Below are 14,954 nucleotides of genomic sequence, written 5' to 3'. Positions count from 1 at the left end.
CCGGCAGCCTCTCCCGGCCGGCAGCCTCTCCCTGCGCGGCGGGACGCGCCGCGGCGCTGGGAACGGAGCGGGCGGAGCCGCGGCTGCAGCCGGAGCCTTTGTGGGACGGGACCGCGGCTCCCGGAAGCAGCCGGGGCTGGAGTGAGCGGAGCCGGCGGTGAGGGGCAGCGGGGCCGCCCGCCGGTGCTGCAGGTGGGAGGCCGGGGCTGGGGCTGAGGGAGGAGGCCTGGGCGAGGCCTTCGGTGTGGGAGGGGTGGGCGTCCGGGCTTGATGGGTAAGGGTGGGAGGCAGGTCTGTGGGAGCAGGCTGGGAGGGGAAGAGTGGGGTTGAGGGACGTGCCTGTAAACCGGAGTGGTCTGGGGATGGAGCGAGGGATGAAGGTGAAGTCCCTGTGGGGAAGCGGCTGTCTGCCCGGTTGGGAGGGGCGGGGATGTGGCGGCAGGTGTCGGTGCCGCGGCGGGGCCTGGCTTGCTGGGCTCTGCCGGGGCGGGAGCGGCTGGCGCGGCGCCGAGAAGGTGCTCGCTCTGCTTGGTGCGGTATGGGAAGTTAACAGGAACGCACACTCTGCAAGTAGTTTCTTGACAACACGGTTTCATCCTGGGCTTTTGAAATGAGAAATGCTGTAGCAGTGCAGAGTTTATGGGTTAAGTCAGAAAGCCAGAAGATTATAATGAACATAATAAGATAATACATATTATGGAATAGACTGGAAGGTTAAAAACGAACAGCAAAAGTTACTCCAAGTTGTTTCATTTTATTGAACCCTACAAACTTAAATTTTAAATCAGACTGAGAAAGACTTGGATACCCTAGGGATCCCTAGCTTTTCAAAGAACATATGTGCAAACTGTCAAAATGGGATTTAGAATGAACCTTAGGTGACAGACTGCTTCTCCCAAAATCTGTGGGGTTTAAAGGCTGCAGGGTGAGCTTGAGGGAGGTGATGATTGTGAATAAATTGATTTACAGTCATAGAATACCAGGCCTTGAGGATCATCTGGTCTAGTCTTCCCTGGCAAAAGTACAGTCTAGACAAGATGGCCCAGCACCCTCTCCAGCCGACTCTTTAAGTGTCCAATGCTTGGGAACAGTAGCCCCTTCTTTGAGCAGCTGTAGCTCATGGTTCACTTGGACCTTGTTATAAGCATTGTGAAAACCTGCAATTGAAAATTACCATCTGGGAGATAAGGATCCATTGTTTTGGGATGTGTGATGTTCTGGTTTGTGGAAGTAGACTGTGTAGCGAAAATACTGGGTTTGGGAAAGGCTACAGTGGTAAGAAGTATAAACTGGCTTTATTTAGAGTAATGTATTGTTAGGCATGACTCTGTGTCTTTAGCAATCTTACAGGCTGCCTACACAGCCTAATTCCTTACACTAGTTATGCTGCTATTTGCAATAACAAGAAAAAGGGAGGGATCATCTGAGCCAGGTGCCTAGGGAAAGCAAATCACATTTGTCTGCTTAAAACAGTTCCAGATTTGGCAGTGTTAAGTGAGGGCAACACGTTCTTAATCTTTGAGACAGGCTTGCTAGATAGTTATTCCTCTCTTACTACTCTTGAATTACTTGCCACCTGGGCTTATTCTTCCCCAGTTACTTCAGTTCATACTCATGTGCATGCTGCTAGCATAGGCTCAGTGCCTTCATTGAAGCTCAGGAGGCTGCACAGCTGGATCACATCAATAGAGGGTGTCTTGAGAGGGGAGGAGAGATTCTCAAGGTCTGAACCTTTTACAGTCTAGCATAATGATGTAAGATGGACAGGAGTTCAGGATATTCCCATTGCATTTTTTAATGTTTTTGTCTTATATTCATACCCCTTCAATACACTGTTTAGTTATCTGGTTTTAACAACAAGCTTTCTGCAATGAGTGTCTGCAGATTTATTTTCACTGTAGTATCTAGTTTGTGTTATTCTACTCAAACTAGGTCACCTTGACTTAGGGTGGCTGCATTGCCTCCAGCACCCAGACTCACTTAATTCTTAAATACAGTAAGTGTAAGCTGTAGCTGAAGCCCAAGCTGGTTTCACTGTTCAGTCTTTCAGCACTTTAAATCAAGCTCCTTCATTGGTTTGATACATTGGCAGGACTTGCATTTGAGCAGTGCTTTGGTTCATGGCATGGCACTCCTGTGTGCCGAGGAGGGATGGGCATTTTAATTAAAACTGAGAACTGAATACCTCTCTGCTCACTGAAGCTGAATGTGACTACTGGGTTCTTTCTGTACTGTGATCTGTACAATGAATGCAGTGTATGTACTGTTTGAAAAAGAGGCTGTTAAGGCAGGTTGTGTCAGATTTCTGTGCTGGCAGGCAGAGTTTGGCTTAATGACTGTTATGTCAATATAAAACTATTGCACTACTATGCACATAGTGGAAGACTTCATCTTACAAGAAATATTTGTGTTAGATTTAGCTCAATGAGGGCCTGAATTTCCTGAACACTGAATACCTGTGCTCAATATGTGTTTTTTTTAATACTCACCAAACCAAATTCTCATGAGTCGGAGAAATCTAATCTTTGGATTCTTAGGTTTAGTGTAAAGTATAAAGGGTATAGAGTGGGCTTGCAAAGTAGTTAGCTACAAGTTTCACATTAAAGGTTTACAATGCCTAACTTTTCTTGGTACATAGATTAGAATGGTGATTGTTTTGCCTGTGAAAGAAAAACAAACCGAACAAAACAAAAAAAAACCTCTTTGTGAGTTCATAAGAAAACTCAGCAGTGTTAAGTTCCTTTTCTGCAAGGCTGTCAACCTGTAAGAAAACCTTACCTGAGTTCCAGGCAATTTATAGCCTCGCTGAAGTTAAATGTTAGTTAATATGTAATTGCATTCCTTTGTTAGACTTGGCAATGGTGGAATCTTGGGTTGAATCAGTTCAGGTCAGTGAACTAATTGCTCAGTTCAGCGAATTGCTGATAGAGCCACCACTGTCTTTGGTAAAAGCCTAGGTTTTTGGAGCAAAGTTAAGAATAAATCATTGGTTGATCTTTAGCAGCTAAAAGTGAATGTGTAACTGCGCTGTGCCAGTACTAAGAAGTGTCTGCATTATTTTAAAAAGGTTCTGGTTGGGAAGCTACATGATGTTGCAGGAGCAAGGTCCACCAGTGTTCTACTGTGTTGTGCTTGATATTCTCGTCTTTTAATTTTTTTCACCACTTAAGAATTTTTTTAATGTAAGTGGAGAAATTGGAAATACTGCCTGAAGGGAAGCCTTCATTCAAAAAAGACCATCTTTGTTACTTTTACTACTACTAATTGGTGTTCTGCTAGAAGAGTTAAAAAAAAGCTTTGCTACAGGATTCACTTTTAATAGCACTTCTAAAGAAGAATACAAGCTCTGAGAAAAATACAGCTTATTTTTACCATAGTGTACTTAATACACATTATAACATACCCAGCAAGAAGAATGAGTAATAAACTGAAAAACATAAGAAAAAGCAAGGTAAGTTTTAAAAATGAAGTGATTTGCAGTGATTTATTTGAAAAGTGTCATGTATTTGAGAGGAACAGCTGATAATTATGTATGGCTTATGGGAGGGAACAGAGAAGAAAACTGTTTCAGGGATGAGGAAGGCAGAGAACAATGGTGACATTTTAAAGTGAGAAATACAGGGTTTAAGATTATTAGAAATGTTTCTAACATTATGGTTTATTAAAAAAAAAAACAACAACACAGATGTGAAAGATTACGTATTTGAGGGGGTGTGGAGAGAAATACCTGCATTTTAAAATTATATCAGTCCAAATTTGGCAGTTAAAGTATTCATATGTATGTTTGAATCTTGTTCATAACCCAGTTCAGTGGCACTTTAGAGATTTAGAAAGGTCTGTGCACCCTCAGTTACCATCTGGGATATTTCTCATAGAATCATAGAATGGTTTGGGTTTGAAGGGACCTTTGCAGCTCATCTAGTTCCAACCACTGTGCCGTGGGCTGGGACATCTTTCATTACATCACGTGGTTCAAAGCCCCATCCAGCCTGGCCTTGAACATTTACAATGACAGAGCTTCTACAACTTATCTGGGCAATCTATTCCAGTGTCTCGCTACCCTTATCATGCTAATTCCTTCCTTACATCCAGTTGAAATCTGCTTTCTTTCAGTTAAAAAATGTTGCCCCTTGTCCTGACTCTTCAGGTCCTGGTAAAAAGTCTCTGTCTTCTTAAAAACCACTTATATATTGAAAGGCCACAATGAGGTTTCCCTAGAGCCTTTTCTTCAGTCTGAACAACCCCAATTCTCTCAGTCTTCCTTCATAGGAGGGGTGTTCCAGCCCTCTCATCATTTCTGTGGCCCTCCTCAGGACTCAGGATCCACTTTAGCAGGTCCATGTCATTCCTGTACTGAGGACTCCAGAGCTGGACACAGTATTCCAAATGGGGTCTCATGAGAGCAGAAGGGGAAAATCACCCTCCTCAACCTGCTGGCCATGCTTTTTTTGGCGCAGGCCAGAATATGGTTGCTTTCTGGCCATGGGCACTCATTGCCAACTCCTGTCCAATTTTTCATCCACCAGTACCCACAAGTTGTTCTCTGCAGGGCTGTTCTCAATCCGTTCATCCCCCAGCCTGTATTGTTGTTGGGGATTGTCCTGGCCCATATCCAGGACCTTCCACTCGGCGTTGTTGAACTTCATGAGGCTCCTTCCATCCTTTATTTCTATACATAAATTATTTGTTGTATTAGATACAACTTTCAGTGAAAAGGCAGCACTACTGAGTCCAATAGAAAGAAGATTTATGGAATAGAACTTTCCATGTCGTTGAGTTATAGAAAGTAGCATGTACTTAAGTGTTACCCAGCACAGGGAAAAGGGCAATGCATGCATGAAAGCATAGAAGGAAGTCCTACAAAAATAGTTTCTTGTTCTGTGAGCTAGCCCTTGCTCCACCTTCCAGCTGTGCTTTTCCTCTTTGTTGCCAGCTTATTATATTTGTATAGGTGTAGCATCAGCACTGAACTAATTTTGTTTGAGCAATATGACAGCACGATCCTGTTTCTTTAATCTGCTCTCTTAATTTCTAAGCAAATGTCCAGGAAGTGTGTCCATACCTGTTCCACTGGAACGAAATAGTGTACTTTACACTCTCTTTTTCCTTCTGTAAGGCAACTCAATTTGTGTTTATTTTCTGGTAGAACCCAGATATAGAACTTGGTGTACTGGCACACAAAACTTAAACTTTGTCTTTTGCAGTTTCAAGAGGCTGGTTGTCTGCTTCTCTTTGGCTTTGTTCCCTAACTAATGTGCAAGTGCCTTTTCTTTGGTTTAGCAGTCCTAAACTTAATCATAAAAACAAGTAAAAGCTAGCAATAATTCCTATAACTTGGGTTTTTAATCTGAAAGACCATCAGCAATGAAAACATTTCACAGCAATGCTGGAAGGAGTGTAATTCACATAATGTCATCACTGTCAAAACTGGAAGCATAATGGTAGCTAGTAATTTATTTATTTTTTATGTAACTTTCCTTGTGACAGAGTTGGGAGGAGTAAATAAATAGTTGCCAGTGATAATTTGTATCAGCATGGTGTGAATTTTTTTGAGTGTCTGGATCCGTGGAATTTTCCTTGCTCTTCTGTTGTTGCAGATGGTGTTAGGCCATGCTTGCTGGAAGGATCTCCATAATAGGCAGTATCATGCCAGCCATCTTTGGGAAGTGTTTCAGTCTCCAGTCTATGATTTTAGCGAATGAATATTTAAATAAATACTTAATTTCCTTCTAGAGTTCCCTTTTTTAGTGTGTTAGGTAGCTCAAATTTCTGACAGATTTTGAGATCTCTGATGAAACAAGGACAGGATAAATTCATAAACTAATCCTAAATTTTGCACAAGATTCTGTTATTGTAGGTATTTGGCATCTGAGAAGCTCAAGTTTATACCAGCAGATCTTTAAAAGACAAAATCTTAAGGTTAAGAAGAGTCCTGTAATCTTGTTGCTCATGTTGGTAAATCCTGATTAATATTAGTGAGTTTTTTTAAGAATGGATAGAGGAAAATAAATAATATATGGTATGTTTACTGTTTATTAAGTCATATTGATTATGTTCCTTTTGGCCTAATTTTTCATCTGCAAACATTAGAATTTATCAGTATGTTAGGAGGCAAAGCATAGGGACAATATAAAAATAAAATATAAAATACAAAATTTTAGCCTGTGGTGGGGAAATTACTGAAGGAGATTGAAATCTGCAAGTCAGGAATGTGTTCGTTTTGTCTGAACTAATATTATGAAGTTGAAATATGTGCTTTTCCACTGAACAGGTATTTTTTTGGACTTTGCACAATATGATACTTAGAGCTGAAGGTATTATTTCCTATACAGATTGGTTTCTGCATCTGTTAAACCTTTCCAGGGTCCTTTTCCATAATACTTTTCAGGAGAACAAATCTTCTCGTAGTATCTCTCTGCATTTTATCCACCTGTGTGTGCAAAGTCAAATGTTAAATGGCTGTAAATACCGTCTTGGCTTACCACATTGACTTCCCATAAAGACCTGCCTTTAACCTCTTCCCCCTGCCTCCCATATTGCTGGCTCTAGGGTGTGTCTACATGGTACACTGAATAAACTATCCAGAAGCAGTTTAGGTTTTTTTACCTAAACTAATAAAAGAATAATGAACCTAGTCACTGAGTTTGCAGATGTGACACAGTACAAGGTCAACAAGGTGCAGGAACTAACCATCTCTCACTGTAAGTTACAGTTCAGAAGTCACTGAGTTACTTTAACTACTCAACTTCCAGTCTTTGAATTACAAAACCTAAGTCTGGTTTTGGAACAGGTACATCCTGCAGAGTACTGAGTAGTCTGCCCAAGCCCGGTAAGAAATCTAAGCCTGATTGTCACTCTCTACAGGAAATGCATGGGGAACTTCCGTTTCATTATTGGTTTAAGGCAATCAAACAGTGGGCTGTTACTGAAGACAATAGTTCATTTGTATGGTTGCACAGTCTGTTGCAGTGAGGGTAGCAGGAACTCATGGCTAGCAGAGAGTGGTTACACTTCTGGTAGTAATCTGTAAATCTAAACCTGCTGTGGAACTGCAGTTGAAGACAGTTCAACTGTTTGAACTTCTGTACTTGGCTCCTTTTTTGGATCCAGTCCCCAGTTTGCACTGAGTTCTATGAATTGATCTGCAGCTCTTTTAAATAAAAAGGAGGAGTGACCAGAAGAGCTGATAAAAAACTGTGCATGCTCAGCAGAGCATGATTGTTTTATTGGCATACATAAGCTTCAGGACTCTGTAGATCCTGCTCTGTGAACCAACTACTTCTAAGTACAGCATGAAACTTCACACACTTGTTCTCTACAATCCTGTCTTGCTGACCACTGACAGGATAACTTTTATAAAATATCCTTATTTCAACTATCACACTGGACACTTAAACTCTGTTTTGTTGAATTTTGGAAAGTCTGAAACTACATTAGTGCATTATGCTAAATAAATGTTTTCTGCTGTTGGTACCTTTTTGAGACACATTGCCTGGGGCAAGTTCCCTTTTTTGTCATGATAGCTAATGAAGATAAGACTGTAGTCCAAGATGATATTGTGGTAGGTATTCCTTATGGCTTTGCTGATGGGCTTATTAAACTGTATGCTTGTTGGTATGTTTTCATGCTGAATGCTTTGATACTTGCTATTAAAAAAGATATTAGTGATTTACTTTTTTCATCAAATTTGACTTTGTATACTTAACTGGAGAAAATCTATTAATGCTTAGAGACAAGATAAAGGAAAGTAAGAAGTACTTGAATAGCACAGATCTCCAAATCTGAAAAAATAGCAACAAAAATTGTTATGAAATGCATCTTGAGATAGAGAAATGCAGTCAACAAGAAACAGCTTCAGTTTCAGCTACAAATGTTTAGAGGTACCACCACATCCTTCAGCAGTGTGTACAAAACTAGGTAGTTAATGAGTCAAAACTCGTATAGCTGTAGGTGTAACACATGCATAGGGACAGCTCTGGCATATGGATCCAGTGTGTGCTGCTTGTGCCATCTCTAGACTTGTGAAAGTGAGAACTGCATTAATTGTCATGACTTGTTACTGTTTTTCTTTTACTTGAGAAAGTGTTTGTTAACTTTTAATTACTGATTTGAAATTACTTTGGCCTTGTAGAACACTGCTCTGTTTTTGAGTATGTGGGCAGTGAAGGCAGTAGTAAATATCTTATAGAAAGCATTAGTTTCTTTGTGCATGGAAATTCTTCATACTTTGTATGAAGAATAGCAGAAAATTATATAATATTTTGAATAGCAGTGATGCATTTTTTTTACTTCCTTGTAATATACTGTGCTTGCAAAATGATAATTGCTTTCTGTATGATTAGTTTCCTCTGCTAAGTTAATGCTTTAATTGATGACAAAGGACAAAGAAAACCATGACAGGTTGGTGATATTTTGTGGTACAGATGAGAATGATACAGCTTTAACAACGTAAGGTTTGTGGTAATCAGTGCATTATGAGAAAGTAAGGGTGGTCACCTAGTCATCTATATTCAGCTGATTTTTCTGAGTGAGGAAATCAGCAGGACAGGTTTAGTGATGTCTCCCCTGCAGCTCTTCCATCCCACATCTTCCAACTCTGCTTTCCTATAACTCTCCTTTTCCTTCATCATCAGGCATTCTGCTCATTTTCATTTAAAGCAGCACAACCCTCAGACAGTCTTGTGCTGGCTCTGTGTCATCTGATGAGGCAGAGGCTGCACCCTGAAAAACTTCAGGGAGGTGGAAGAATTAGAAGGTATCTTTGTTCTGGAAATAACACACTGCAGCAGGGGCACTGGGCATTCTGCAGTACCACAATGTGGGGCTTTTTCATTTTTAAAAGACCCTCTGAGCCTTCACCCATTTAAAGAAGTCCATGATTGATTTATCTTGGGAGATTGCTTTTGTGAAACCAGTTGTTGGGAAGCTAATTATCGGTTAACAGTAATTATTTTACTTGTTTATTACTACAGGTAAGAAATACTTTATTTAATTTGTCTATTAGTCATAACTTTTCCTAATATTCTGATATGCTTCCCCAGTTGTAATGATGTATTTGCAAAACATTTTTAAAGTGTTAATCTCCTTTTTCTTTTTAAATATCAGATTAGGTTTGTTGTTTTTCTTTGGCTAAACTCCCTAAGTAACTTTTTTTAATATGCTGATTCCCAAGGCAAATATCTGCCATCACCTTTTAAGCCTGGGTTTGCGTTTTTTTTTCTGTTTCAGGGAGAAAAAAGTCAAGAAATGTCTACCAATTTAAAATACCTTTCCTTGGGCATCCTGGTTTTTCAGACCACAGGTTTAGTCTTGACCATGCGTTATTCTCGGACGCTGAAAGAAGAAGGACCCCGTTACTTATCCTCTACTGCAGTAGTTATTGCTGAACTTCTGAAGATTTTGGCCTGTGTTCTGTTGGTCTACAAAGACAGCAGTATGTGTCAAATTTTCCACCAAGTAATTTTCCTAATCAATATGCTGTATTGTAGTGGCAACTGCAAAGCAGCCATGTGAGTACAGGTGTACAGGAAAGCATTTCCTTTCTCATGTAAGAAAAAGTCTTTGAAAGACACTAATCAAACTTCACTCCTCAACACACAATAGAAGATACTGTATATTTGCTGAAAAGAGTTATCTTTGAATAATGTGGATACTGAGGAGTGCAAGAATAAATGTTCTACTAACAGCTTGAAGCTTGTGTTTGCTGAGGCATTTTGAGAAATTCATATGTAGAAGTAGGAAAAAATTAAAAGCTTTAAATATGTCCAAAGCATGAATGACAATTTAGAAGCCTATAATAAACAGCAAATGCAGAAGGGAGGAAGCAATTCCATTACTACAGGAAAAAGCATGGGTTTAAGCTCAAAAAAGTATGTTCAAATTTACTCTAGTTCTTATTTTGGATACTTTATGCTGGATTTATCTGGTTGCTTGACATATATGTTAGATCTTCAACAGCTTAAAAATATCATTGCATATGCGTAAATATTGATGACTGTAGGCTTCTAAATACACACTTTTTAGGTAATATTCTTTAATGTATCATTTTAAAATATTGATAAAGTTTCAGTAGATTTCACTTAAAGTATTTTGAATAATTGGTCTGATATTCTGGACTACAAGAAGGCACTTTGCAGCCTTTTTTTCTTACATTATGAGGCTCATAGAAGTCAAATATGGCTAGATAGTATTTTGAGATCTTGATAGCACTGATAGTTATGAAAAGGGGGCAGCCATCTTTAAGAACAGAACACTGCTGTCTTTTTTTCTTTCTTTCTGCTTTTAGTGAATGTTTGTTTCTTGTATTGTTTCTTTGGGTAGAGTGCAATTTGCGGACTCTGAACAGAGTGCTACATGATGAAATCCTCAATAAACCCATGGAAACTCTTAAACTTGCTGTTCCTTCAGGAATTTATACTCTTCAGAATAACTTGCTGTATGTAGCGTTATCAAATCTAGATGCAGCCACATACCAGGTACTGTACATCTGGATTTCTCTGCAGGTTTCAAAAAAATCCCATTAGTTATGCAGTAGTAACTGTTTCTGGGTTCTTCTAGGTTACATATCAACTGAAAATTCTTACCACAGCATTGTTTTCTGTGTCCATGTTGAGCAAGAAATTGGGTGTATACCAGTGGCTTTCATTGGTAATATTGATGACAGGAGTGGCATTTGTGCAGGTAAATATGAACAAGTAATTTGTGTTTGTTTAATGAGTTTATTCAAGGAACATTAGATTAGTATTAGGTATATTGCAGGATTTGGCTTCATAAATTTCAGCTTGCGTTATTTGCCTGCATAATCCCTGAACAGGGGCACATGCAAAAGAGAATTCCATTTCACAGACAGCTGGTCTGAGTGGTTTTCTAACTGTGTTTATGTATGTAGGGTAACTAACTGTCAGATGGCAAAAGCTGGTGACTGTGAATGACTGATAAGTCATGCTGAAATTCAGAAACAGTTTTGGCTAATAAAATAAAAATCCTGCACCTCTTTAGATGGATATTCTCCCAGTTCATGCAGAGTTTTACTCCTTACAAATATGCAGGAAGAAAAAAGATGGCTTTGCAGTTCTTTAAAAGTATTTGTGGTGCAGAATACAGAACATTTACAAGCATGTGATTGTCTGCATTTAGTAACTGATACTTTTGCTAGAAAACAAATTTGCGTTTTATAGATGTTCATTACTTCATTTTATCAGTAAATTTTGTGTAACTGTTTTTACATCCAGTGGCCTTCAGACTCTCAAGCAACAGCTGCCAAGGAGCACTCAGCAGGATCTCAGCTTGTAGGCCTCATTGCAGTTCTGGTAGCTTGCTTTTCTAGTGGATTTGCTGGGGTTTATTTTGAGAAAATTTTAAAGGAAACTAAGCAGTCTGTGTGGATCAGAAACATTCAGCTTGGTAAGTTTCACTTCAGTCATCTCCTGGAGGTACTGCATTCTGAAGAATTAAGATCACTGCTCAAAATATGTATATAAATAAAAAATATCACTAACTTTTTAGTACCTGCATAAATGTACTTTTTAAATTAGTATAAACTCAGCTAGACGGAATTCCAGGAGTTGCTTTCGGATCTCAGCCTAGTTCTTGATTTAACTTGTTTACGGAGTATCTGTAACGGTAGTACAGAATCTGTCAATTGAATTTGTATTTAAAATTTTCTAAAGAATGTTGTGCAGGATTCCATGTATCCTCTGTGTTTAAAAATTATCTTTTGTACTAATTCATAAGATATGACAAATATAGGTAGTATTTATTTTTCCTTTTTTTAACTTTTTTTTTTTTAAATAGAGTATAGAAACATTAAAAGAAAATATGTTTCTGAATCCATGTTTTGAGATGTTTTAAAATTACGCGCTTTTTTTGTCTGAGTAGGCAGTTTTTATAATTGGCACTTTTAGCGCATTGGCACTTTTAATGCAAAAATCCTGCTTTGGTAGTAAAGTTGAGTTAATGAATTATTATTAGTATTTCAATACAGTGGTCAGTTTTGTTTAGTTGTCTGTATAATCGCTGAAGAGGCATTTGCAAAAGAGAATGCCCTTACCTATCAGTAAGAGAGTATCTTCCATTTCCAAAGTAGTTCAGGATCTTCTAGACCCTACATATTAATGACAACAGAGTTGATCCATTTTCCTGAATGAGTTTTCCATCACCTCAAAGCAGTCTTGTCCAGTTTAACGGGTTAGGAATAAATGACATCAGCAATATCTTATTGTTCCCACATTGCAACAGGAACAAAACTTACTGTTGGAGATCCCTTCTTTCTCTAGTTAATCCTTCTAGTCTTCACTTGAAGGCATATTTTAATTAATACTTTCAGCAGAATTTGAATTTTCCAGTGCCTTAGTATGGACTCTTGGTCAAATCCATAGTATGGTAAAATTAAGTCATGAGGATGATTTATGGGATCAAGGCTGTGTACTGAGTCTGATAGAATGTAATGAACTACCATAAAAAAAGGGGATGGTGTATTTTTTTTTTTTTGTAACTAGATACTTGGTCAAAAACTAGTATGGTCAAAAATATCTGAATACAAACAATATATTTTTTTCCTTTCCTGTTGCTGTATTTTAATTATAAATGGTTATAAATGCAGAACTGCGTATCTTACATATATTTTATAATATATATTTTAAAACCTTTACATGTCCATAATGTTTTGAAATGTGAGGATAAAGGGGATCAAAACCTCTATGTACTATCTGGCAGTTTTTATTGGAATTGTGTATATTAAAACTAAGTTTTCTCAAACCAGGTGTAGGAGATACATCAGGAAGGGTTATGTTAGGGAATTTTGGAGGCAGAGAAGGGTGGGTAGCTGGGGCTTGGTCAGGGATTTAAGGTAAGATTTGGTGCTCTGAATGGAGCTACAACATGAAATCTGTTGCCAAGGAAAGCTGATAATAAGTACTCTCAACTTCCATGCTAGAAATGCTTCAGCAGGTAACAACGCAGATATCTGAAATAATTTCCAATTAAACATTCACAATTGTATACAAATCAATTATGTATCTAAAACATTCTTCAGTGCAAGATAGGTGCCCTCTTAAGACATTGTATCATTCAGGAGCAAGTCAGTCATACCCAAGAGCTTTGAAGTAGATCTTTTCTTAAAACATGAACAAAAAAACCCAACGTGTCTAATCTGGTTTTCATTTTCTTATCTGTAGAGAATTATTAGAACTGTAGAAAAAAAATGGAAAATTTATTTTAATAATTTTGCAACATTTCATTTTTAATGTGTACCAGCATCATATTAGGATTGTATGAATAGTGGATTTTATTTCTTTTAGCAGATCAATAGGAAAGTGGGAATGATTGGTTTAATCTGAATTAAACCTAAATTTTATCTGTGTCTACAAAAAAAATTATTTCTTGTCAAGTGGAAGGTTGTATTTAGTTCAATACAATACTGCCTTTTTGAGATGCAAAGAAATGCAATGGAAGTACAGGTCAGCTTTTCACAAACATGGATTGGAAAAAATATTGCCCCTTTTCTGTTCAGGACTAGAGCCTACATCAGGCACAGAGAAAATGCTTGTATTACTCCCATGCCTGAGGGGATTAGGAAAACTTTCCCATCTGACAGGAAAACACTGTACTGACCATATTATAAACTTTTTAATCTGAAAGTAGTCTTTGAGGACAAAGAAGTTGTTTGTGTGAGTTTCACCTGAAGCTTTTAAATCAATCTTGTACTTCCAGGATTTTTTGGTAGCATATTTGGACTAATGGGCGTATACATTTATGATGGAGAACAACTGTCAAAGAATGGATTTTTTCAAGGATACAATAAACTTACTTGGATAGTTGTTGTTTTACAGGTGAGATACCTTGTATCACATGTTTCTGTGCAGGCTCTTGGGATTTACCCTTCAGTATATAACTGGAGAAACTAAGAGTTGTCATTGAAGCTACTGGGAATTCTATAGTCAAAAGTTTTATTTATCACCATTAGAATAAACCTCGAAATAGAAATCTGAAAAATACACAGCAAGTATATGACTAAGTATTGTGCAGCATAAAAGCACATAAGCATTATTTCTTTGGCAATGTTAAAAAGATCTACATAGATATAAATACCCTTCCTCCTACAGCTAAAATTGTAGCATTACAGGCATTCCTGCTAATTAAATCATGGTCCTATGATCAACAATTTCTTTAATGGGGAAAGAAGAACTCCTCCTATATTAATCCTCAGCAAGGCATATACATAACATAAAGTAAATTTCATGCTCCTAAAGATAGATAAAGCTTTTCCTAAAGTAAGCAGATGTTGTTAAAATATTGCTCTCAGTGGAATTACCAGGTTGTAAATCCAAACCTCAATATTTTTCAGGCACTTGGAGGGCTTGTGATTGCTGCTGTTATAAAATATGCCGACAACATTTTAAAGGGATTTGCAACTTCTCTCTCTATTATACTGTCAACGTTGATCTCCTACTTCTGGCTGCAAGATTTTGTCCCCACAAGGTAAGAATTATTTTCAACGTATGCAGAAGAAAAATAATCAAGTAAACATTAAGTTTTTAACTATATAACTGCAAAATTAAATAAATTAATAAAAAGCACTCCAAGCCACGCTTTTAGAATGTTTAGATACAACTTGCACATAACAGTTTCATTTCATAACATGTTTTTTTCAGTGTAGCTGGCAAGGTTTAATTTTCTCCAAGGTACAGACCCCCTCAGCTTAGAAATCACAAATCTCAAATCTTGGCATTTGACAAACTACTCTCTTGCAGGCTCTGTCTTTTAGTTCACTGTCCCTTTCTCTTCTTTTCCTCCCTACCCAATCTTCCTCAGTTTGTTCAGCGCCTACTTTGCTTTCCTCTCGAATCCAGTCCTCTCCAGTCTGGATGCTCGACTTGTGCTCCGCCTGGCTCTGCTCTGTGATCCAGCCTCCCCCTGCTGGCTGTTCTGGCAAAGGGGTTGCTTGTCTCTGTTTT

At 38.2% G+C, this 14,954-nt stretch overlaps 1 protein-coding gene across 2 annotated transcripts in view; it reads left to right on the top strand.

Moving 5' to 3' along the window:
- The first annotated feature begins 118 nt into the window (after positions 1-118).
- SLC35A3 (solute carrier family 35 member A3) overlaps positions 119-14,954 on the top strand; it is a 20,666-nt gene continuing 5,830 nt past the window's right edge. The window contains exons 1-7 of one of the 2 annotated variants that reach the window (XM_051624806.1): positions 119-192; positions 9,229-9,433; positions 10,321-10,475; positions 10,558-10,680; positions 11,232-11,403; positions 13,711-13,829; positions 14,345-14,478. In XM_051624806.1, coding sequence (XP_051480766.1) covers positions 9,247-9,433; positions 10,321-10,475; positions 10,558-10,680; positions 11,232-11,403; positions 13,711-13,829; positions 14,345-14,478 — 890 coding nt within the window. In that variant the 5' untranslated portion in view covers positions 119-192; positions 9,229-9,246. Of the gene's footprint in view, positions 193-3,055; positions 3,452-9,228; positions 9,434-10,320; positions 10,476-10,557; positions 10,681-11,231; positions 11,404-13,710; positions 13,830-14,344; positions 14,479-14,954 lie in introns of those variants that run through there. The other variant, XM_051624805.1, reaches the window with a different exon arrangement.

This window comes from Apus apus, chromosome 7 (assembly GCF_020740795.1).
Source record: "Apus apus isolate bApuApu2 chromosome 7, bApuApu2.pri.cur, whole genome shotgun sequence".
Taxonomy (NCBI): Eukaryota; Metazoa; Chordata; class Aves; order Apodiformes; family Apodidae; genus Apus; species Apus apus.
This window is presented reverse-complemented; position numbering and strand designations above follow the sequence as displayed.